General features: G+C 51.6%; 1 protein-coding gene across 2 annotated transcripts in view; it reads left to right on the top strand.

Moving 5' to 3' along the window:
* Positions 1 to 18,029, top strand: part of VWA5B1 (von Willebrand factor A domain containing 5B1) — a 55,866-nt gene extending 37,837 nt beyond the window's left edge. Inside the window, exons 13-22 of one of the 2 annotated variants that reach the window (XM_077151019.1) lie at positions 1,120 to 1,303; positions 2,161 to 2,372; positions 5,834 to 6,035; positions 6,464 to 6,781; positions 8,661 to 8,798; positions 11,086 to 11,217; positions 13,374 to 13,448; positions 14,037 to 14,106; positions 14,784 to 14,901; positions 16,377 to 18,029. In XM_077151019.1, the coding sequence (XP_077007134.1) occupies positions 1,120 to 1,303; positions 2,161 to 2,372; positions 5,834 to 6,035; positions 6,464 to 6,781; positions 8,661 to 8,798; positions 11,086 to 11,217; positions 13,374 to 13,448; positions 14,037 to 14,106; positions 14,784 to 14,901; positions 16,377 to 16,883 (1,956 nt within the window). In that variant the 3' untranslated portion in view covers positions 16,884 to 18,029. The remainder of the gene's footprint in view (positions 1 to 1,119; positions 1,304 to 2,160; positions 2,373 to 5,833; positions 6,036 to 6,463; positions 6,782 to 8,660; positions 8,799 to 11,085; positions 11,218 to 13,373; positions 13,449 to 14,036; positions 14,107 to 14,783; positions 14,902 to 16,376) is intronic. The other variant, XM_077151020.1, reaches the window with a different exon arrangement.
* The last annotated feature ends 6,231 nt before the right edge of the window (positions 18,030 to 24,260 follow it).

The following is a 24,260-nucleotide window of genomic DNA, read 5'->3' as shown; positions in this document are numbered from 1 at the left end:
GTTAGTTTGAAATTATTTTGAAATAAAGTGTTTAAAACAAGAAAAATAAAAAATATACAGCCACCAAATGAATGAATTCTTAACTATAGGGTGCAGCAAATACTGTGAAGTCAGATGTTAAAAACAATGATTGACATGCAGGATTTTCAAAGTGTTTTAAGTGCCAAATTCAGGATACTGATAAATGTAAGTGATGTCATTCAATTTTTATAAATAAAAAATAGCCACCAAAAATAACCACCAAAGCCCATTTATTTATATAAAGAGAGATATATATAAAATATATATTGTATATTTGCATGTGTGTATATATGTGTGCTATATATATATATATATCATGGAGAATGGAATGGAACAGAAGGTTAATTTTGTTAGTTTTGGTTACCTGTTTGGGGGCAGGGGTGACATTTATAATTAAAATTTATAAATGTTTAAGAAAGAAGCCAACAACTAAAAATAAGAGCAACGTAAGTGATATGAAAAGGCAATCACACTCACCATCTCTTGAACAGAAGTCTGCCTAAATCCTCCAAACAAGCAAAAATTTTACCTATTATTCTGGTTTTTCAGCAGTGGAACTTCATTCACCTCCCCTTCCACCCTGTTGGGGCCTGAATCATGGATCCCATAAATGGCATGCTTCACTCCCAGCCCCCAGTGTGAGCTGCTTTGTAAATAGGAGCTTTGAAAATGTCATTACTCAAAGTGTGCCCAAACTGAGTAAGGGTGGGCCTTAATCCAATATGGCTGAAGACCTTAAAAGCAAAAGAAATTAAACATGGAAAGGAAGCCACAAGAAGACAAGGGGAGGAACCAGAAGCTGGAAGTCAAAGGAACCCAGAAGAGAAAATAGAAGATGCCACCTCGTGCATTGCCATATAACAGAAAAGCCAAGGAACCCCCAAATTGCCATCCAGGCAGAAAACACCCACCCCAGGAAGAAGCAAGCTCTCTAGTGTCTGAAACCATGAACCAAAAACATTCTTTTTTGTTAAGCTAACCCATGGTATGATATTTGTTTTAGCAGCTAGGGAACAAAAACACACCCCTTGCTGCTTCTCCGAAGGCCTTCGCCATGTCTGGTCTCACTCCCAGCCCCTTTTCTCTCCCTCCCTCCAGGACAAAAGGCAACAGTACAGCATGCTGCACTCTCAGGAGTCCAGAGGCTCCGTCTTCTACCACTCACAGGATGAGGGTCCCGGCCCGGACAGCGGAGACTGTGCCAAGAGCTCAGAGGCACCTTTGAACCTGGGGAAGAACCAGGATGCCAGGCCCTCCAGTGGAGACTCATCCACCAGCCCCGGTTAGCCTGCTGCTGTCCGTACCCCACTCCCTGTCCCCGGGAGACCATATGATTGTTTCCTTTTGTTGAACAACTATTAGGCACTTTATAAAAGCGATCTTATTCAATGGTAAGCAGCTGCACTCAGGTGGGTACTGTTATACCCACTTTACAGATCAGGAAACTGAGCCATGGAGAATTTAATCTACTTGGTTAAATACACAGAGCTTGAAAGAGGTGGAGGCCAAAGGTTCTAGATATGTCTGATCCAAAGCCTTTTTTTTTTTCAGTTTCCTTTCAGAGGGCACTTAATGATCTCCTTCTAATGCTGGGTAGTGATCGCAGAGAAGGAAGTAAAGAGGGCTCAAGCCCTCAAGGGCTCTCCACTGAGTGAGAGAAACAATTGGCCTTAACTCTGATAGAAAGCAGAATGACAGGGGCCAAAGGAAAATATAATAAACCATGGGGATCCCAGGCAAAGAAAGGCAACATCTGGTAGAGGCTATCAACAAAGGCTTAAGGAGGAGAATAGCCCTTAGAAGTGGGAGGGAAAAGAGATTCCAGGCTTCAGAATCTCAGATGTTACCTAAGCAAAGTTAGCCAGGTGTGGCAATTAGAAGACACATACAATACACATTTTGTTACTCATCTAGTTTGTCTGGAGCATATGGTACCTGGAAAAGGGAACAGAAAGGGGAGTAGCTGGAAAGATAGATTAGGGCCGGATCAGGCAAGCTTTTGAATGCCAGGTGAGACACCTGCACATATTTGAGGCAAGAAATGGAGACCCCAGGAGGTTTCCAAGAAGGAAAGGAGCATGCAGGTCTCTCTCTCTCTCTCTTTCCCTGCTCTCCTCCACCCCAATGGCTTCTCTGCAGCCCCCAATGGCTTTTCACCAGGTTTGGACTTCTCCCAGCGACGGCGGGCATACAGCACCAACCAGATCACCAACCACAAGCCCTCCCCAAGAACCCACGCTGCCAGTGATTCCATAGTGGCCACCAGAAGACACCCATTGCAGAAAGCCAAGCTGCAGGACCTCACCAATCAGATCAGCCCAGAGACCCAGCAGTGGCAGATTGATTTGCAGGTACCTGAGCTGGGCAGGTTGTGGCAGGGAGGACATGGTCCGGTGAGAGCTGTATCTCCTGCTCCAACCACAGCCACTCAGCCTGTCCATAACTTAAACTGCAGAGTGATTCACTCCCTTCTCTCTTTGCTGGACCTTCACCTGCTTGATCCCCGATGACACCTTCCTAATAATACCATCCGTCAATGAGACCACCCATTCCCTGCACACAGCACTTCACAGTTGGCAAAAAGCATCCCCATCGACATTCTCATTTGATTTTACAGCCTCCCTGGGAGAAGAGTCATTGTGGGGACTAGCCACCCCCACTTGTACAGGTCTGGAGATTAAGGACCAGAGAGGTAAAGCAACTTATCCAGGGTCACAGGGGATTGCAGCCCAAGTCTTTCTGCCTTCAAAGCCCTTGCTTTAATTCTCATATCACATCACACCTCCTGCAAATTCCAGGGATTGTGCCTTTACCCAAAGCAGAGATAACTGGAGAGAACCAGAGTAGAAACAGTCACCCACTGTCCTTCTAGATCAGGATCTCTCAACCTCCACACTGTTGACATGATAATTTTTGTTTGGGGAGGGGGCTGTCCTGTGCTTTAAAGAATATTTAGCAGCATTTCTCACCTCTGCTTACTAGAAGCTATTAGCACCACCCCTTCCCCACCAAGCTCTGACAACCAAAAATGTCTGGAGACATTGCCAAATGTCCCCTAGAGGGCAAAATCACCCCCTGGTTGAGAACCACTATCCTAAACCAAATTGCCGTTTGGTGTCATCTGCAGGCTCTTGTTTTCTTAAGAATGTGGCATCCATGGAGATTAGCCTTGTGCCTCTGTGGTTCCATAAAAGCAGCCTTTTCATTCTCCTCTCTGAATGCCCCTCCTCTCCCATCCCCGCCCACCATCCCTGTCACCCCCCACATAGCCATAAGACCTTAAACTCCCCAAAGGCAGGGATTTCACTACCTTGTCCCAGGGGCCCTTCGCTGTGCTGAGACAGGGACCACTTGATGCAGAGGGAAATCTGGCCCTAGAGTTCAGCAGACCCTGCTCCTCGGACACTTACTTACCATTCCTGAGCGCCAGCCGCTTCATCTACGAAATGGAAAGGATAGTTTGTGCAGATGATCCGGTTAGCATCCATCAACAGATATTTCGTGGGAGCCCTTTCCCAGGCATTGGTGGGGAAGGGATAAGGTGCCTGGCACAGCACCTGGCACACAGAGGGTGCCCTATAGATGGCAGCCCAACCTTGGTGAAAGCACTGGTGAAGTTGGCTTCTCTTCTCCCTGCTTGCTTCTTAGATCTTCTGGCCCATCTTTCCTCATCTTACCATATGCCCTGCCTGGCTTTTCTCCCTGTCTAATGCTTCCTAACACGCTTGCACATGCGGATACACATGTGTATGCGTACACCGTGCACACACTCCCTGCAGCCTCTGGCAGGGTGAAGGACCGGAGTTTAGGCTAATCTGTTGCCGTGGAAACTGTAGCTGTTTTTGTTTGTCTCTTACCCAGTATGGTGAGAATGATGGGGCAGGAGTGGGGTAAATCCCAGTCTTTCATGGGGGAGGGGGCAGGTTTAGGGATCCCCTGGCCCAGCAGCCATGGTGGGGTACCAGCTCTGACTGAGTCATCTTGAGTATGACCGGGTCCCCACGTATGCCACACCTTGTACCCAGAGGAGGCAGGAAGAAGGATGCCAGCCCCTGCTTCCAGGAGGTCCCACCTCATGAGGAGGCAGTGTCCCTTCAACGAATACTCAATAGGAATGAAAAAGCCCCCAGGATGAACCATTGACCTGAAAACCTGAGCGCAGTTTTTCTCTCCGTTACACCTAGTAAATGCCTTCGTGACCCCACCCCTCCCCCTACGGGGGGGGGGAGGGTACATGTTGCCAGAGACTCTAAACTCATTGTGAATTGTTACTATTCTTTCATTATGAAAATAGTACCTACTCAGAGTTTGAAATAAAATCCCTCAAACAGTTCAGTTGGGTACAAAATAAAAGTGCCATCCCCAATGCCCAAATCCACTTGGTTTTCGATGTTTCTTTCTAGATATATTACACACACACAAATGCATGCTTAAGGTTTTAATAATCATATATACAAGCTGCCCTCCAATTTACTTTTTAAAATATCTTTTAAATTCATTTTCTCTTTCCATAGAGTAAAATGGCTTTTTTGGGGGGGAACCGTCCTATAAGTTTTGATAAATGTATATAAGAATCCAGCCACATTCACAATCACAACAGATCATTTGCAATGTACTTCTTAAAAAATAAGTTTTCTCTCAGACATCTTCCCATACTGGTTATAAAGAAATCGACCTCCTTCTTTTCAGGGTTGTGTGGTGCTCCATTGCATGGGTGTGCCCATAATCTATTTACCAGCCTCTCCTTAGGGATATTTAGATAGTTTCCAGACTTTCACTTTTACAAACAATACTGCAACAAATAAACTTGCACATAGATATTTGCACCCTTGTGTGAGTATTTCCACAGGATTAAATCCCTAAAAGTGGAATTGTTGGATCAGAGGGGCACATATATTTTTCAACCTTGCTAGAAGGTACATTGCTAAACTGGTGTCCCAGTACAGAGACCTGTCTCCCATTGGCCACCCTGCATGCCATCACACTTTTCTAAATATTTGCCAATCTGCAAGATGGAAAAAAAAATGGCAACTTGTTTTAATTTGCAATGCTCTAGTTTTTCATGGGCTTATTGGGTATTTTTGCTACGAACTTCCTGCAAATGCCTTTAACCTATTACTCTATTAAGTTTTTATTTTCTCCCAGTATTTATAAGAGCATCTTCTTGAAAGTGATCTTTGTCATACATATTGCAAATATATTGCAAGTTTATCACTTGCCTTTTTTTTTTTTTTTTTTTTTTGTAGCAGCACAAGAAAAGATTAAAACAAAGCAGAACCAAAAGCCCAGAAATACAGCCAAACATGCGTGAGCGCGTTGTCAGGAGAGAGGTGGGGAACTGATCAACATAGGGACTCCAGGGAAGGGCTGTATTCAATAAATGGTGTTGCAATTGTGCCATTTGGAAAACCAAGTAAAAAGCTGGTTCCGCTCTTTTACCAAAATATATTTTATGTAAATAAAAGATTTAAACATATAAACAAAAACAAAATCCAAAACATTCTAGAATTTTTTTTGTGTGAAGAACTTCCTAAGCATATGAGAAGACATAAGGAAAAAGGTTGATAATTTTAACTACACACACTAGTTTTAAACTTTATGCCAAAAAAGAAAAAGCGGAGTTAGAATTATTGGTGACGGCTGTTTCCGTGCACTGGTGTTTAGCCGTGGTTTGGGATTCGTCACCCTCTGTTCCTCATGAGGTCTGGTGTCCCTGAGACTTGGGGCTGAGATGCGGGGGAAGGAGCTGTGGGGGGAAGGGGCCCTGCCCCCTGGGGCTCAGCCTCCTCTCCTCCTCCTTTCCCACCCCTAGCCCTTGCTGAACAGTGGCCAGGACCTGAGCCAGGGCCCCAAACTCCGGGGCCCAGGGGCCCGCAGGCCCTCTCTGCTGCCCCAAGGCTGCCAACCCTTCCCTCCCTCAGGCCTGGAGCCCCAGGCCTGGAGCCCCATGAAAGAGCCGGATCTTGGGTCCCGCCTGAAGCCTGCCGCAGACAGCCGCAGCCCCCGGGAGCCGGGTAAGTGGCTGCAGGGTCCACGACAGAAGTGGAGACAGGAGAGGGGCAAGGGGGAAGTCTTGGCTGTGGTCCAGATGCAGGTGACAGGCCTGGGGCAGATGGCAGTTCCCAGGGTGGGGGTGGGGTGCACTGCTGTGAGGCTCTCCGAGTCACCCTGCGGCTGCATTCTGTGCACCTGAACTCCTTGTCCCCACCCCACCCTGCCTGGCCTCCTCGGGGAACTGACTTCCTGGGCAGTGGGTCGGTCCCTTCCTCCCTGGGGCAATCCCATGCGGCCCCAGCTGTCCTGGAGAAGGAGATGTCCGTTCCCTGGGCGGGCGATGGAGGAAGGGGTTCTCCTTTCCCAGGGGTGTCTGCTCCCCAGGGAGGGATGATGTCCTCTGGGGACTGGCCGTCTGTCCAGCTCACGCCTGTCCTTCCACCCACAGAGCCGTCTCATCGCCCTCCCCTCACCCGGGAGACCGAGACGTCGTCGGACTGGGAGCCCCAGGCCGAGCCCCAGGAGCAGGCCAGTCCCCGCAGGCCCGCCGCCCCGGGCCCGGTGCTGGGCAAGGCCGTGGTCAAAGGCCTGCGCGACAGCCAGCGCCTGCAGTGGGAGGTGAGCTTCGCGCTGGGGGCCCCGGGCCCCGAACCCGGCGGCGCGCGCGACGCCGACCTGTGGAACGAGACCTTCCACCACCTGGCGGCCCGCGCCATCATCCGCGACTTCGAGCAGCTGGCGGAGCGCGAGGACGAGATCGAGCAGGGTGAGCGCGGCGGGCGGCCTCCGGGCGCCGCCCCTTCCCCCACCCCACCCACCCCTCCTCAGCACCCCGAGCTGCGTCCCTTCCAGGACCCAGCCTCACCCCCCTGCCTGCCCCCTGCCCATTCGAGGCACCTGGGCTCCTCCAGCCCCCACCCCCGCCCCGGGACCCACAGTCTTCTCTCCTCCCCCCCAGCCCCTCCGGGTCTCCCCTCCCCCCCCTTCCCGGTGACCCCCCACCACCACCACCTGCAGCGCCTCCTGTGGGGCTCCTGCTCCCGAGGCTGGACGACCCTATTGCAGGCGCCCCGCTGCGCGGGATCCCACCCTCCCCACAGACGCCTCCCAGAGCTGTGGGGCACTGGCTCCCTCCCTCACTCCGTTTATTGACTGCCCGTGGGGGCTGGGGGGTGGGTGGCAGGCTCTGCCCTGGGCCCTGCAGATGCATTTCAGCAAGGGCAGTGAACAGCACAGCTCCCCTTCCTTCCCCTGAGTGCTTAATGCAGTCCAGCAGGGAAGCAGACATTAATCAAATAGCTACATAAAGAATTAATTGAGTGAGTTTGTCCTACCTGCTATTAAGAAATACAAGAATTCAAGAAATTGTCTAACAGGAAGGGGGAAAGCTAACTTAGTCCAGCAATAGGGGCCAACTTCTCTAGGAAGGTGGCCTGGGGAATCTTGGGAGAGGAATACATTTGGAAAATAGCTATAGACATACATATAAAGAGATACATACTTTATATTATTGTTCTCTTACTAAAGGTTTATATTTGACTTATAGAAATAATATAATGTTTATACTATATTTTATCTTATTTGTATCTCTGTATTTTTTGTCTATATATTTTTTCTTCCCATGAGCACCTCACCTTCAGTGTACAAAGCATTCCCCTTGGCTCCTTGCACAGCCCTCTGGAAGGCAGAAAGCCCAGGAGACTGCTCACCTATTAAATGGAAATAGCTTGGACTTTGGGGAGACAGTCCCAGGTTCTGGCCTCAGGCCCATCACTAACTCTCCATGTGACCCTGTGCGTGCCACTCTCCCTTTCTGATTTTCAATCTTTTCACCAGTTAAATGCACGAAGGCAGTGGTCCCTACCCATCGGCCAGGGGACCTAGAAGTCCTGCCACAAGGTTCTCATTAGACAGCTGCAAAATGGAAAAATAAAATACAGACCACATACAGGGTTTTTTTTTTTTTTTTTAATAACACTAAAGTTATTGAAGGGAAGTAGTTGTCTTTTCTTCTGAGATAATGTCTGTTTCCTTTGGCTGCTCAAGCGAATACCATGAAATGGATCAGGTTAAACAATGGGGGTTTGTTCATTCCTGGTTCTGAGGTTAGGGAGATCCGACTCAAGGCATCCAGGGGAAGCTTTCTCCCCGAGGACTGGGGTGCCCTGGGGCTGGCTGCTGGCCATCCTTGACCCTTAGCTGGTCCCTTGGCGGCATCTCCTGGTCTCTCCTGGGTTCCGTTGATGCTCAGCTTTTGGTTGCCCTCTCTGCCCTCCTCTCAGTTTCATTCCTCTTATAAAGGGCTCGAGTGACAGGATTAAGGTCCATCCTGTTAGAGGGGGGCCACACCTAACCCGAAGTCACCTCGTCAAAAGTCCTACTTACAGTGGGTTCATGCCACAGAAATGGGTTACGTTTAAGAACAAGTTTTTCTGGGGTATGTGCAGCTCCAAACCATCACTCCATCTGACCTTTTTTAAGTTAAAATGTCTTTTGTTTTGAAAAGTGGTAACGTAGGTTCGTCATGTTGGTCTATACATGTGTTTTTAAATGTCCTTAACTGACAAGTTGGCAAGCCCTCCTTTCAGCTCTGGAGCTCCGGTTTCGGGGGCGACCTTCTGAGGGACCCCGACTTCTCCCTGCAGGGTCCAGCCGCCGCTTCCAGGTCAACGCCGTGCACACCAGCAAGGCCTGCAACGTCATCAGCAAGTACACAGCCTTTGTGCCCGTGGACATGAACGAGAGCCGCTACCTGCCCACTGTGGTGGAGTACCCCAACTCCGGTACGCCAGCCAGCTGGCCCCTCTGGGCTGCTGAGCTAGGAAGGAGCTCAGACCTGCAGAGAGGGATGCAAGGAAGGGCCTGGAAGCAGGGAGGACCCGGGCACACGGTTTGGCCAGCTGCCACAGGGGGCGGGGGTGCACAGGCCACCAGCCCACTGCCTGCACAGTGGTGTCTAATCAACCCTCCCACTCCCTTCTCCCCACCAAATGAAAATGACTTTATTGCTTTTTTCCCAGTTGGGACAATGCAGTGTCCTCATTGAAGGAAAATCCGATGTATAGAAAGATATAAAATAAATAAAAATGAACTGGCAGCCATCCCCAGAAATAATTAGCTGCTTTCTTCCTTGATGTAGGAGTACAGACCTTCTAGTCTTCTCTGTATGGATGTCTGCATATAGAGAAATCAAAACACATGATTACATGGTTCTCATGAATGGGCTCATACTGATATGTGCTGGTATTTTACAAAATACAGGTGTGGAAACTATCTTCCCATGAAGATGAATCTATATCACCACTTTAATGGCTGCAGCATATTCCACTGCAGAGAGATATCATTTTCACAATAATGACCAATTAGACACTGTTCCAAAGTGCTTTATAGACATTAAATCATTGAATCCTCAAAGCATCTTTGCAAAGAAGATGCTATTTTTACCCCATTTTACAGATGAGGGGGAAGAGGCAGAAAGGGGTTATTTACCCAAGGTCGCCCAGCCTGTGAGGGGCAGAGCCAAGCTTTGAGTCCAAGTGGCCTGGCTTGGAGTCTGCCCTCACCCACTGCTCTCAATCGCGTTTTAAAACTTGTCATAGTTTATTTAACCAGACCCCATTATTAGACTTTTAGTCTATTCTCATTTTGATTATTTTAAATGATGCTGCAAAGAACATCCTTGTGCACCTTTTCAGTTATTTCCTCGGGCGAAATTAACTTCTGGAAGTAGGATTGCAGTATGAAAGGGTATGCCCATTTAAACTTGTGATGTATGTTAGCAAACTGGCCCCTGCCCCAAAGGCTGTTCCACTGTCCCTTCCTGCCAACACTGAATGTTGTTCATCTTTCTAAATTCTGATATCAACAATCTGATAGATGAGGAAAGAATCCCTCTTTGGGGGCATTTCTTTAATTGTTTAATCTGGAAACTACATCACATATTGTATGTTTATGAATTATACACACTTTTTCTTTTCTGATTTGCTGTCTCCTGACCTTTGTGCTCCCCTTTGCAGCAGACTTCCTGAAAATACTACGTTTGGAAACAAAATGTGCCCCTTCTTTATTCCTCCTGTTCCCCTCCACCGCCCTCTTTTTTTTAATCCGTGGTATCAGGACAACCCACCCTCCCCCTCTCCCTAATCTCTCCTTTCAGGCTCTGGCCAGAAGCTCTCTAGCCCGGCCTGCTGCCCCATAGGGTATTGTGACTGGCTTTGCCAGCCCACTTCTCCCTCTCACTCTCCTCTCACCATCCCTGCCGGCATCTCTAGCCACAGCCTGGGAGGCTCAGGGACCTGCCCTGTATTTTAATCCACGTCCAAAGTCCCCCCTCCCAAGATCTAGAATCAACACTTTCCACATTTGTTCCAAGAAACTGGAACCCTACTTCGGGTCCTTTTGATAGCCATTCAGCCCCCAAAATAGGAAGCACCAGATTAGGAAACAGTGAATTAAATAAAATTTTAAAACTTTCTTTACTACACGACTTCTCAGAGCCTTTAGTACATCAATATACATTAATAGGCTCAGGGAAAATAGCTTTTCCAAAACTTGTTTTCCAACAGAATCTTTTCTATAAGGAGCATTTTACAGATCTAGTGTTCTTAGAGAGGGGGGGGTCCCCAAAACACACTTTAAGGTGCTGTAGCTCCATCTCCCTTCCAGCTGCCCCCCACTGGTGATGCCCTGGGATGTCAGGGCCTGTTCTGTGGGCGTGAAAACTGGGACCTGGGTCTCTGGGACAGCAAACTGGCAGAGAAGGAGAATGGGGTGTTCCTGAGAAAACCAGCGTTTTAACCAGAAAACATTGCTGCTGTAGTATCTACCCAGCAAAGGAACTATTATTGTCCCCATTTTCCAGATTGGAAACTGAGGCTTGCAGTGGTTAACGGATAGGGTGCAGACCCAGGTCTTCTGACTCCAAAGTTGAGGGTTTACCTTGTTCAATGCCTTCCTGCCTGTGGTGAATTAGCTGATTAAAGCCAGAATCATTTCTGTGGCCCTTGGAGCAGGGACAAAGCACCAGCACATCTGCCCCCACCTGACCCCTTTTCTCTGTCCTCCATAAAGGTGCTGCATCACGGATGAGCAGCTATCGGCTCCTGGCCCGCCAGCTGAGGGGCTCCTCTGCCAACTTCGGACGATCCCAGACCATGCTCGGGGAAGATTCAGCAGCAGGAGATGGCAAATATCAGAACCTAAGTAAGAACTGCCTTTGTCACATTCAGAAGCCTGAGCCCCTAAAGCTCGGCACCTGCTGTCTGAGGTCCCAGAGGCCTCTGAGTCTGCCCTCTGGGTCCTTGGGCAGGGGCAGGGCCAGGCCAGGCCTCCCGGGCTCTCTGTGACCTGACATGGGCCTAGGGACTTGGCCTGGCCCGCGCACACCACCGTTCATATGGGAGCTGCTGGGAGCCAGCGAGCCGCATTGCCTCCCTGCCCACCTGCCCACACCAACCCCACACATCTCCCTTTTCAAGGGCCGCCAACCCTGGTGACTATTCCTTACACCAACCTCTGAGTCCTCCCAGGCACCAAATGCCAGGGAATCTAATAAACAGGGAAAACAGCAAAGAACAGAGAGGCGGTTCCATCTGTTTGGGTTCCACCATCTGCTTCTTTCAGGATTCCCAACAGCTTGCTTTCAGCCTTCACCTGGTTTCATTGTGCCTGCGGCTCGGCCCTTGCAGATCTCTGTTCCCTGCATGATCCATGATTTGATCTTTTGATGACCTCGAGCCCCTGGCCTAGCACTAATTCTCAGGGTGGCTTTAACCCTGTGTGTCCTGAATGTGTGTGTCTTTCTGTCTCTCTAGAGACAGTTTTACTGCTGCACGTGTCCTAATTCCTTCCCAGGCACCCTCATGTGCTTTCTGGTATGCAAGAGCAGGACATCAGAGGGCCCACCTGGCGGCCAGCCTGTCCTCCAAGAGGATGAGAATGACTTACCCAAAGGATTAGAAAATGTTCACAGGTGTTGATGGATTAAAACAGAGCGATGTGTGAGGGGGTGGAAATCCAGAGGAACTCTTCAGGATTAAGGAGTTCTGCCAGCTACTTGGTTCCTCCAAAACTGGGGGAAACTGCTCTACCCCAGAGTTGGGCCGAGCTTCCAGTCTTATAGGCAATGTCTGGTGCATCTTCAGCTCTTGATGTAAACCCTGGCTGCCATTAAAATCACAAACCCCTCCCTTTCTGTTATGCTCTGACTCATACACATCTCCAATGACAAAATTCCTATTCTACCCTTATACTTCTCCGCACTTAAGGAGGGCAATGGCTAACATTTACTGAGAGTTTTCTATGTGTGAGACACTCTTCTAATTATCAATTCTGCCTCAAAACCATCTGAAGGAGTTTCTTTTATTTTCCCCATCAGAAGATGAGGACACAGGTTCAGAGAGGTTAAGTGGTTTACCCAAGGTCACACAGCTAATAAGTGGTAGAGTCAAGGTTTAAGTCCAAGCAGCATCTGGCTCCACAACCCATGAGATTAGCCATCATGATATTTGCCTCCTGGTTGCTTCCATCATTCAGTAATTCTGTCATTAGTTCATTCTTGCATTGGCCCTTTGCACCCAGCAATGAACAGAGCTCTGTCTTGACCCTCACAGAACTAATGGTATTATAGGAGAGACAAAGGCTTTAATGAATATATATGTGCGAGAAGCTTTTTTCCATCATTTGGATTATTCCCATAGAGTGGACTATCCCATCACCCTCTGGCCCTTGGAATAATAACCATAATATCAACCACCCTATTAAGCATTTCAAACAAAACATATGCAATTACTATTCCTGCTTTACAATGGGGAAACTGAGGCTCGGGCCCTTCTGACAAGCCAGTGCCATAGTCTGGTGCCTCATAGAGAGCTGGTACGAGTCCCCCTCCTCAGAGAGGCTCAGGCCTGGTAAGGAAATGCCACCTCCCCTCCCACCAACCCTCAGGCCCTACCCACCCCTGCTTCCCTGCTGGCTCTGTAGCTCAGGGCTGCAACTCCACCGTACCGTTCTGAGCTCATACCCTGTGCCAGGCGCAAAGCACTCTCTGTGTAGTACCTCATTTAATCCTCACAACAACTCTGCGGGATAGGTACTATTATTCCCAGTTTGCCACTGAAACTCATAAAGAAAGTAAGTTTCCCCAGGCCACACAGCTAGTCCACAGGGCATCTGGGGTTCAGACCCAGGGTGGGTCAGGCAGTTGGTGATGTCTTTGGAAGATGAAGACCCATGCCAACAGGGATGGAAACCTTGACCTTGGCCTATGCCTCCAGTAACTCATCACTCTCCCGGGGAGATGGGAGGTAAGAAGCGGAGGGCCGGGAGAGGCCGGGCGTCACTGGCTTCCTCTGTTGTAGGCATGGGAGAACGCCCCACTGGTCCCGTCAGCGAGGCCCTGTCCTCCGGCCGCGAGAGGCACATGGCTTCTGAAGGTGAGTGGGCACTTGGGGCCATCAGTCTTCTTAGTTCAGATGGAGATGGCGACTGATCTTTGGGTGAGGAGAGGGTCTGAACCCCACCAAAGTCCCCGGTACTTCATTTATTCCTCAGAACACCTCTGTGAAAGGTGTAGGGGGTCTAATTTACAGTTGAGGAAACTGAGGCTCAGAGAGGTGACGTTACCTGCTTCAGGTCATAAAAGTCATTCTGTCCCCTCATTCTGACCAGAATCCTGTGGCAACATGCCAGGGAGGTAAACTCAATGACCCTATTTGGGGATGAGGGAGGTTGACAGGAAGCTGTCATTGCCCCCACAGGTAACCTTCCAGAAGATGCCAGGGGTCCACCGGCCAAGGAAACTTTGAAACCAGTTCCTCACACGTGGGCCCATACATTTCTCTCCTCCCCTACCAGCTGGGTCAGGAACAGCCCTGCGGCCTAATGGTCAGCTCTGGTCCCTAGGGACAAAGGGAGACAGGCAAGCCCCTGCCCGTCTCTGGGCCTCTCTTTCCCCAGCTGGGCAGAGTCGTTGACCAAGATCTTCTGTTGGGCCTCAACTTTGTCATTCTGTGGCTCTCCAGGTCCCCTGAGCAGTCTGGCCACCAATACCATTTCTTCCATGAAGACGTCAGAGACTCTCTTTGGATCCAGGTAGGAGGGGTTTCTGATGAGGACACGCCCGACCACCACTCATCTTCTTGGGGCTCTCTTTAGCTTGGAAGGCCTAGGCAGGCCCACTCTGATGTTTAGATAAAACAAATGATGGGGCACAATTTGAAGGGTGCTAAGAAGTTCCCCCTACCCACAGATATCACTGTCACCCAGGTATTGCACTACCTGAGCCGCCCCCCTGCCCCCCCCCCCCCCCCGCATTGCATCGCAGCCCATCTCCTACACTTCTATAGCCTCTTTTCTAATGCACAGACCCCTGGGAGGGCCAGCATGGGACTCTCCTGACTCGGCAAGAAGACAATATCAAAAGAAAGTCAGGGTGGCTCCGCAGGCAGAGTTCTCGCCTGCCATGCCAGAGACCCGGGTTCAATTCCCAGTGCCTGCGCATGTAAAAAAAAAAAAAAAGAGTTAGTCATGAAAAAGAAAACTAGCCTGGCTCCTAATTCAGGCTGCTGCTAACTCACTGGGAACTTTGGGCAAGTGCCTCCCCTCTCCTACCAGGCCTCAGCTGTCCAATGAGGAGACTGGAGGAGCCCACCTGTTGGATCTCTTCTGGTCCTGACTTTCAGAGGCGGCTGGGTGGGCACTGGGGATGGGAAGCCCAGGGCGGCCACCGGAGCGGCCCCAGCCACTCTTCCCCGGCTCCAACCCCACAGGCTGAACCTCCGCAAGTCCAGGCTGCTGACACGAGCGGCCAAGGGCTTCCTGAGCAAGCCACTGATGAGGGCTCCAGAGTCAAGCTCAGAGTGCCAGAGCTACGACTACGTACCGCTGGTGAGTCCCCCAGAGCCCAGACCTCAGCCCCCCAGCTCAGCACCAGGGTCTTCCTGAGAGCCTCCCGCCCACCCCTCCTTCTCTACAGAGGGAGGAAAAGCTGGGTCTTGGAACTCAGATCCCCTGAGCCCTGGAGCTTCCTAGATCTTTTCACCCAGCAGCCAGCAGGGCAGAGGGAGTTTACAGGGAGCCACTCTACCCCCAAGGGTCTAGGGGTGTGGCTAGAAGCTAATGCCAGCATCAAGAATATTCCTTGCAATCTGCTGTCTTCACTTTAAAAATTCACAGGATTTATGCATTCTCCTCCACCATCTATGTGTGTCTGCTTTTCAATTTATAAAAATAAGCCTCGAAATGACTCACAAACGAATAAAATTAACACTCCAGGGGCATGCACCATGCTTAGTATGTGGCCCTGCAGAAGTCCCAGCAGGCTGTGGCAGGGTGAGAAGCTCAGTTCTGGGGTGAGCATCTCAGATTTAAAGAGCAGGGGGTGCCTCGCCCTGCCACATGGGGGGCCAGCAGGGCTTGGGGATCAGAGGGTGCTCGAAGGAAGGCACCATCTGAGCGTCTCTGAGTCACCCGTCCCTGTACACAGTGGTACAGAGTGTACTTCTGCATTTGCAAATATCCAGGGCCACAGAGCACAAATGCAGTTCACTCACTCTACAAGCATCTATGGCATCAGGCCCAGTGCTAGGCCCTGGACAAACAACCTTGAACTAGATTAATGCAGTTTCTGCCCCCACGGCACTAAGGATCTAGTGGAGAAGGAGCCAGGCCCTTCTGCTCCTTGGGGCTGTGCTAACAGAGGCCCCATTTGGTCGGAGAAGACAGAGGACAGAGAGAGAGCATGGCAGCTGGGGAATTGAGTTTGAGGGTGCAGGCAACAAGGGTAAACCAAGGCCAGATCAGACTGGGCTTTGTAAGTAAATTTTACAAATCGACTTATTCTAAGAGAAAAATGGAGCCATCAAGCTGATTTAAACCCAAGAATGAGCTGATCTGTGCCTTGCAAAGATCCTGGGGGCGGTGGGGGGGCAGCGGTGGCAGGAAGGATGGATCAGGCAGAGGAGGGAGAAAGTGGAGGCAGATGGTGGATTCCAGAGCTCTTTTGAAAAGAGACCTGATGGGACTTGGAAATTGACTGGTGTGGAGGGAGGAGGAGGGAACTGCACTGTCCACAGACAGCGGGACAGAGTGGACAGTCCCAGTGGCCGAGCTGGGCCCATCCAGGAAGTTTGGAGAGAAGATGTTGAGTTGGGCTTGGCTAGTGTTGAGCCCAAAGGGGGATGAAGGATGGAGATGAACTGTTGGCGTTTAACCAGGAATCAGCAAATGCGCCTGGCAAGGTGCAGTGGTGGGAGATGAACAGGTGGGCTAAGTGGATCCAAAACTTCTGCATGGCCTGGGGCTCCAAGGGTGAAAAAGTTTGAGGCCCACTGAGGGGCTCCCCGCATCACCACCCCCGACAGGTGTCTCTGCAGCTGGCCTCCGGAGCCTTCCTGCTTAACCAAGCCTTCTGTGAGGCCACCCACATCCCCATGGAGAAGCTCAAGTGGACCTCGCCCTTCACTTGCCACCGAGTGTCCCTCACCACCCGCCAGCCTGAGGCTAAGACTCCGACCCCCCACCTGTGCACCAGCCCCTCCCCTCAGCACTCCTCCTGCGACAGCTTCTCTCCGGAGCCTCTGGCGGAGGGCAAGCCGGGCCTGGAGCCGAGGGCTGCGATGGAGCACGCGGGGAAGCTGTGGGCCACCGTGGTGGCGCTGGCGTGGCTGGAGCACAGCTCCGCCTCCTACTTCATTGAGTGGGAGCTGGTGGCTGCCAAGGCCAACGCGTGGCTGGAGCAGCAGGAGGTCCCCGAGGGCCGCACGCGGGGCACGCTCAAGGCCGCTGCCCGCCAGCTGTTCGTGCTCCTGCGGCACTGGGAGGAGAACCTCGAGTTCAATATGCTCTGCTATAACCCGAATTACGTGTAGTGCCGGGAGAGGGGAGGCGGGGGCGGGGGGGGAGAGGAAAGGGGGGTCACTCGGACCTGCTGGGGGATACTTTTGAAGCTGTAGCCAATATATTGGTTGCTAGAAGGAGCCCTGGACTGGCAGTCAGGAAGCCTGAGTTCAATCCCAACTTTGCCACCACCCAACTGTGCAACTTTAGGCCAGTGTCTGCCCCTGTCTGGGCCTTGGTTTCCCCACCTGTAAAGGAAGAGGGGGAGGCAGAGGGGTTGGACTAGCTCACTAGATGATCCAAAGGCTCCTTCCTGCTTAGACATGGGGGAGTTTGTTTCTGAAGCTTTGGGGTTTCCTGACACTAGAGGACTGGGGAGGGGACCACGCAGTTTAAGCCTGGGTGGGCCAGGTGGCATGGAAGAGAAGCAGCAACTTCAAAAAAAGGGTGGATGAGAGAATCCAGCAACTACAAGTAAACAGACCCACAGGCTCGCTTCTAGGCACAGAGAGACCTGCCGGGCCCATTGCACCGTGGGAGAGCCACTTGTCTCCGTGGTGGCAGTACAGGACCCCTAAAGCTCACAGTTAGAGACCCATCGTGACTGATACATTACAAGAGTCACCCAGAAGGGTTTTTTGTTGTTGTTTGTTTTTGGCTGGGATGCTCCCTTAGCACAGTTTAGCCTTGGGTTACAGATTATTTGTGACTTCCTAGCTAAGAAGAGAGGTGAGCAGGACAAGGGGAGACACCCTGCAAGGCCAAGTGTTAGATTTAAGCTGCAGTTGGTGAAAAACAAGTCCAGAGAGAAAAGGCATGCCCACAAGTCAGTGAAGAAACCCCAGATACGATTTCTAATAGTTTACACGCTTTCAGGAATTGCATAAAGGAAAGAAACGCCATCCACTTGTGCTGAGGGGCTAGAGAGGCACCTCCACGTGAACGGCATTCTGGGCTAGTGGGGACCATCTCTAGCCACACCACGTTGTTGAAAGAGGGGCCTTCTTGCCACAGAGAACGTCTTTGCTCTTGGCTGCAGTACTTCAGCATGTTTGGGGATGGCAGCTTCAGCTGAGAGGCGTGAAAGAATCCTGGAGGCGTCCCCTTTTGTCTGCCAAGCAACCCCCATAGGTGCCTGGTGGGCCCAGCCTCAGAGTCCCATCTCAGCTGGTGTCAAACTGCCTGGTCACCTCTGCCCTGCAGACTTTCCTGGTGCTGGGTCTGGACCTCCCCAGGGAGCCCCTCCACCCCAAGCGGAATCTGGACACCCCCCTCTCTCCAAGGATTTAGCCCCTCCCCACCAAATTGCTCATCCCGAAAAGGTCTGTTCAGGCCCCACCGCCCTGGTGGGAAGCCCCCAAAGCTTTCCCACTTCAGGGAGACCTGGAGAGCCCCCAATAGTCATACCGACCGCAGGGGCCCCAGGGCCCTGGCACAAGCCCGAACCTGTAAAGACTGAAGCTGTGTCCCCAGCAGGGGCTGGGGAAGAGGGCGGAGAAGAGGCCCGGACTGCATGCGGGACCTGCCCGCAGCCCCCCCCCCCCCCCCGCCCTGCCCGCAGCCCCCCCCCCCCGCCCTGCCCGCAGCCCCCCCCCCCGCCCCGCCCCGCGCCCCCGCCCTGCCCCCACCTTGCTGCAGAGCCTTCCTGGCAGGGCTCTCACTGCACCAAAACTTTTAAGACTTTCAGGAAAAGCCAGTGATCCATTCCCAAGAGATGTGGGAAAGGGTTAAAGGCCTAAGATAAAATGCCTTCTGCGGCTTCACTGACTTGACTTCAGACTGGCCCTCTCAGGTGGAACCTGGTGGCCCTGCTAGGAGCCAGCCCAGGCCTTTAGCTTCTCTTGCTTGAAGCCTCAAGGGCACGTGTAAAGAGAGCCTTGCCATCTCCCTCCGTGGCTCTCACCCCTCCCCATCCCATAACATTTCTGTGGCTGCAGCCCAGCCCCCCAGGAAGAGCAGAGGGAGGTGGCAGCCTCTTCTGGGCCCACCACAGATGGGAAAACCATCAGGCTGGGAGTGGGAACACCTGGATTCGGGTCCCAGCCTTGGCCCTTGTTGGGCAAGTTGCCCACCTTTGCATGCCCCAAAGCTGAGGGGCCCCTCCTGCTCTGACATTCCATGATTCTCTCCCCCAAAGATGGTTCCTTCTAAGGGAAAATGGATTTGCTCTGGTTGTCTGACCTTGAACATGGCACTTGCACACCCTGGGCCTCCTTCCTCCTCTTACATGACCAGGTGGGACTGGGCTGCCAGCTGCCCGGTGAACCTGCTTCTCAATCTCCAGGCCTCAATATGGGCAGGGACTGGGGCTCAGGGTGGCCCAGTGTGGAACTTGCAAGAGCAGCCAGGCTGATGCTGCAAGATGGTGGAAGGAGTGACTGAGAAACCCAGAGAGGTGGGAGTGGAGGGAGCAACCACCCCCTCTTCTCCAGGGAAAGCTGCTCAGGCCCTGCCCCTGTAGCTGTGGTTGGAGCTCTGTAAGGAGTTTGATACACAAGCAATTTGCTGATCTCTGCAGCTCTGGCTCCACTGCCCAGCACCCTAAGATGCAAAGGAACAAAACCTTATTGGTTTGAAATAACCCAATGGCTTGAAGGGAAAGTCTGGACAAGAGACAATTTTTTAAAACCTCAGTGGTGTTGAGATGTCATGTAGCCTCAGAAGCCTGCTACCAGGATTGCCAAGCTTAAGATGCAAGGGATAGCTGTTAAGGAAAAGATAAGAACCTTAGGTAATTAGCACCTACATTGATGCTGAAGAGGTTCCAAGGGTTCTCCTGTATGTGCAGTGTTGCCTCTGCAATTTGGTTTAGTCTGTTACCAGCCCTTGCACTCTAGGTAATGTAAAGGGACTTTTCCACCTTACACTAGCTAGAGAATTAGGGGACAAAAAGAACCTAATGGCTCTGTTCTACAAAAATCAGCCTCCAAGCTTCCATTAGTGGAACCATGGTATTTAAGTCAGGAAATTTCTTGGTCCCAACTCTGCCACCAGTGTGCTGTGTGACTTTAGGCAAGTTGCTCACTTTGTCTGGGCCCCCATTTCATCTTCTGTAGAATGATAAGTTTCTTGGGTGAAATGTGAATAAGTGATTCATGAGTAACTGTTCTGTAGATAAGGAGGTTGGGGAAACTCTAGGTAAGCAAGTTTCCTTAGGTCAGGAAGACCCAGACCCAGTAATACATTAATGGGCCTTGTCTATTTCCAGTGAAGTGATTCAGCACGCAGCTCTAACCAGGTTACTCAGGTGGGGAAATGCTCAGCTAGGGAAATCTCCCTTTTGGTTCTTCTAGCATTGACATTCAAAAAGCAGTGATTGCGTGCCTACTGTATGCCAGGCCCTGTGCCTGGTGCTGGAATTCCAGGTGCTGTCCCTGACCTTTAAGAGCTGGGCAAGAAGCATTTGGGGAGAAACTACTCCATGAACCATGTCCCCACTTCCTAGCAGTCAGGATTTGCCTTGACTGACCACACACCCACCTCCCCTCGGGGTCCTGCCATCTACGAGTTTGGCCTCGGCCTGTGTACCAACCCCCTGAGCCATCGGATGCTCATTTTTGCTTTGGACAAAGCTGACTACATCCGAATATGGTTATTGCTCAGCCAGAGAGGAGACAGTGTGGGCTGGTGACCAGAGCTCCTGCCAGGGGCCTCCTTTTCACAGGTGGAACAGGGGAGTCACTTTAACAGAGAGCCGCAAGGGCCCACCCTCCTGCCCCACGCAGATGCAGGGACCTTCTCTGAAGCCCCTCCCCTGAGACGATCAACTCCAGCTCCCGTGAAGGCTGGAGCCCGTGGACTTAGGCAGACTTGCACTGGATTTGTAAATGAACAACCTGCTCTGGTGTTTCTCCAGCTCATCCCCTACCTGTGGGTAAAATGAATGGCATCCACTGTCCTCCACTGACCTAAGCTGATACTTGCTGTGACTGATGAATGTAGTAGCTGTTTCCAAGATAGCTTCTGGGGGGTTTTAACCTGTTCTTCAGATGTTTGAGAAAGCAAGGGTTCCTTCTCCCAGCTTGTTCCCCTGGAATAGCTGTCAAAAAAGGCTACTGAAAGTTTTATCTACATCCTGACTGCCCCCAGTTGGTCCCTGCCCTTAAGTAAGGGCAGTGTTTCCTCTTCTTTGCTATGTACCCCTTCTCTCTTCCCTGGCAGCATCCCCAATGAGCGGGAGGGAGGAGAGGTGCCCCCCCCACCATCCGTGTGCAGCCTGCCCCCTCCCCCCACAACTGGCCGCCCCATTCATCTATCTGGCTGGAATCTGCATGAGATCCCAGCATCTGTTGCCGAGAGGGTCTAAATGCCACCTCTCACGACTTGCCATTGGAACATCTCCAAGGGATCCACAGATGAAAATACATTCTGCATCCTTGGTCCCCTGGGAAAGAAAGGGAAGGGCATTCCCCGGGAACAGGTCATGGGTTCATTGCCATGGCACTTGGCAGGTCAATTTCTTCACCAATCTGGCTGGTACAAGAGAAGCAAACAGGGGGAAAAGAAGAAAAGAAAAAAAAAAACATGGGTGTATTGTTCAGCTGTAACATAGCACGCTCCGCAGTGCCAGTGTAAAAATAACCAGGGCAGGGGCGTGTGTGGCATTTTGCAGCTGGATAATCAGATCTGCAGAGATCTGTCCCAAGGTAGGAAGCCTGGCAGCCCCTGGCTGGACCCAAACCCCACCCTACTGTGGAGCTCCCTAACCTGCGTGGCCACCCTGGTCCCACCCTGTGGACTTCAGCCAACAGCACTGCCTCCCCTGGTCACTGGACAAAGTGGGATTTCTCCTGTTCATGCTGCAGATCTCCTTGGCCTGGGGCCAGCTGTCTCGAGCTTACAGCCGCTTCCCAAGGCAAAGCGCCTTGTCTCAGTGTGGGTGACCGTGGTGACACCGTGGTGTAGTTTCTTTATTTGCCCAGGTGGCTTTGGCTCAAGTGGCATGGCTGGTGCTTGTCCCCTCAGAGCCTCAAGTGCCTACAGCGTGCACCCCTCGCCTGCTCACTTGTGATGTCTCCATGGTGCCTGTGACACTCCCTCGTTCTTGGAATACATGCTGTCTTCTTGTCCGGTAGCAGGTCACGCAGGCATTGTGGAAGACCCAACATCAGCCGTCCAATGTCCATCAACAATCAGCAGCTCATTCCCCAGGGCTGTGTGTGTGTGTGTGTGTGTGTGTGTGTGTGTGTGTGTGTGTCCAAAGGAATGGCTTCTCTGTAAATGGTGGCTCCTGTTCTCTTTCAGGCTTTTAGCGCATAAAAATTGTTTATTGAACTTGACAGTATGACAAAATTATACTTGTCTCTGTTCCTTTGGTCTCAAAGTCAATACAAGGCTTTCAAACTCGTGGTTCTCTCACCCGTTCGCCTCACTTAGTCCAGTCACAGCTGTCTTACTTTGGGCTCCCCCCGGGGTGGCCCTGGGACTGGGGGTGGACTATTTGCCATGAGGCAGGACTTCCATCTTTAAAACAGGAAAATAGTCCCAGGAAAGTCAGGACAAGTTGGTCACCCTCGTTTCCCCAGAAACAGAGCCTGAGATAAGGATTCAAGTGCAAATAGTTTATTTGGTGACCCCAGAAAACTCCATTAAGGGAGTATGGAAGTGAAATAGAGATGCAGTGCTACTCAGAAGGTTCCGACTTGGGGTGTGGACCTGCACCCCGCTGGGGAACCCAGAGACAGCACGGAACACGCACCTCAAAAGTCATCCCACCTGATGGGTGAAGGGATGGGGTAAATGGCCGCCAGCTCCGCCTGGCCACTGGTCAGGAGCCACTGCCAGGGACCTTAATTCCTTGGCACTTCTGGCCCCCACCAGTGCATCAGCAGAGCAGCCTCCTGAGAGGTCCCCAGGCAAGCAACGTGGGAGCTGGCTGCTGGGACTCAGGCCTGCACGCACTGAAATGAAACTAGCCAAGGTGCTACAGACGAGACGAGACTGTGACAGCAAGGGCTGCCATCCCTTTCTGGAGCTTCTTTCCACACTCCAGATTTTTTTCCAGAATCAGTTAGGGGTCACAAAATATACTTATTTGAAAATCATTACCGGCCTTCTGTCTTGGAATCCACATAGACTGACCCAAAAACCAAACCTAAGTTTCATCCGGATGTTCTTTATCAGCTTACCTTATTTCCTCAAAATCCGCCATGCCTTTGCAGATTTCAGGGAGCACAGGTGACTAAATTAGGGATTCCGCGAAGGTCAGAGACAGTCCTGCAGTGTGCCAGCAGATCCAGGAGAAACAAGTAGAGGAGCCAGCAGGCTGAGACCAAAAGGGCAACAAAGAGTGCACGGCCTGGCCACAGCACTCAGATGTGTTCAGCTGGGTAGCGGGCTTTCCCTGGGATAGAAAAGCCCTTCACTGAGCCACCACCACAGCTGCCGGGGGCCGGGGCAGGGGGGCAGGGTGCAGTGGCATCTGAAGTCCCTTTAGCACCTCACTGATTTAGAAGAGCCCCGCCTCTCCGAGTTTACCTTCTCCCTCTATGCATCCTATAAAATTGAATTGTATCTGTGTGCGCTGCTGGGATGGCAGTGAGGGTCTCCAAGCCTCTCACATTGAAAAAAACACACTCGAGGAAGCGGGGGCTTGGGACTCTTGGGTTGCTCCAGGAACTCTGGGAAAGGAGGAAATAAGGTGAGCCCGGTGCTTCAGGCCTCCGGGTCCCTTGGATCCTCTGTCCTATGATGGCTGGTGCCCTCCATGCACTCTTTGCTCCTCCTGGGAAACCTGCACTACCTGGGGCTCAATTAACCTTATATCCCCGTCTGTGATGGCTGCACAGCTCTTGTTCTGCCATCAAGCGGTAACTCCTATCTCTGGGCATTGCCTACATCTGCCAATCAGGAATCCCTCCTGGAAGCAGCTGGACCACCCACCCAAAGATCTGGGGCCACGAACGGGGTAAGGGGCACAAGTCCTCTGTGACACAGTGAGACGTGGGTAGACACCTGCTCGGAGGTGGTCCTCTCTTAGCCTGGGGTAGGGAGGGGCCCCAAGCACTCGTAAGAGTGGCCACCCCCAGCTCCTGATGCCCCAATAAGAGCTGGGGAGCTGGGGTAGAGTTCTCTAGGATGGCTCTTTGTCAGTCCACCAAAGCAGAACTAACCACTCCCTACACTCGTGCTCCCCCCCCCCCAAAAAAAAAATCTCTAGATCGTCCAGATTGCGGCCTCCCGGGCGCTGATCCAGCCCGTCTATCCTTCATTCCTGGCTTCAGGAATGGCACTAATTGCCTTGGGACTCAGAGCCTGCAGCGCTGTTCCGACACCGTCCAGCAGAGGGCGACGTGGGTATGTACAGCCTTCCAGGCCCAGGGCCGGTGATGCGAAGACATTTGGGAAAAGAGGAGGGGATGGGATGAAGGGAGGCTTCAAAAGCTATTCCTGTCCCCTGTCAACAGTCT

Source organism: Tamandua tetradactyla, chromosome 2, assembly GCF_023851605.1.
Source record: "Tamandua tetradactyla isolate mTamTet1 chromosome 2, mTamTet1.pri, whole genome shotgun sequence".
Taxonomy (NCBI): Eukaryota; Metazoa; Chordata; class Mammalia; order Pilosa; family Myrmecophagidae; genus Tamandua; species Tamandua tetradactyla.
The sequence above is the reverse complement of the archived record's forward strand: the minus strand, read 5'-3'. Positions and strand labels throughout refer to the sequence as shown.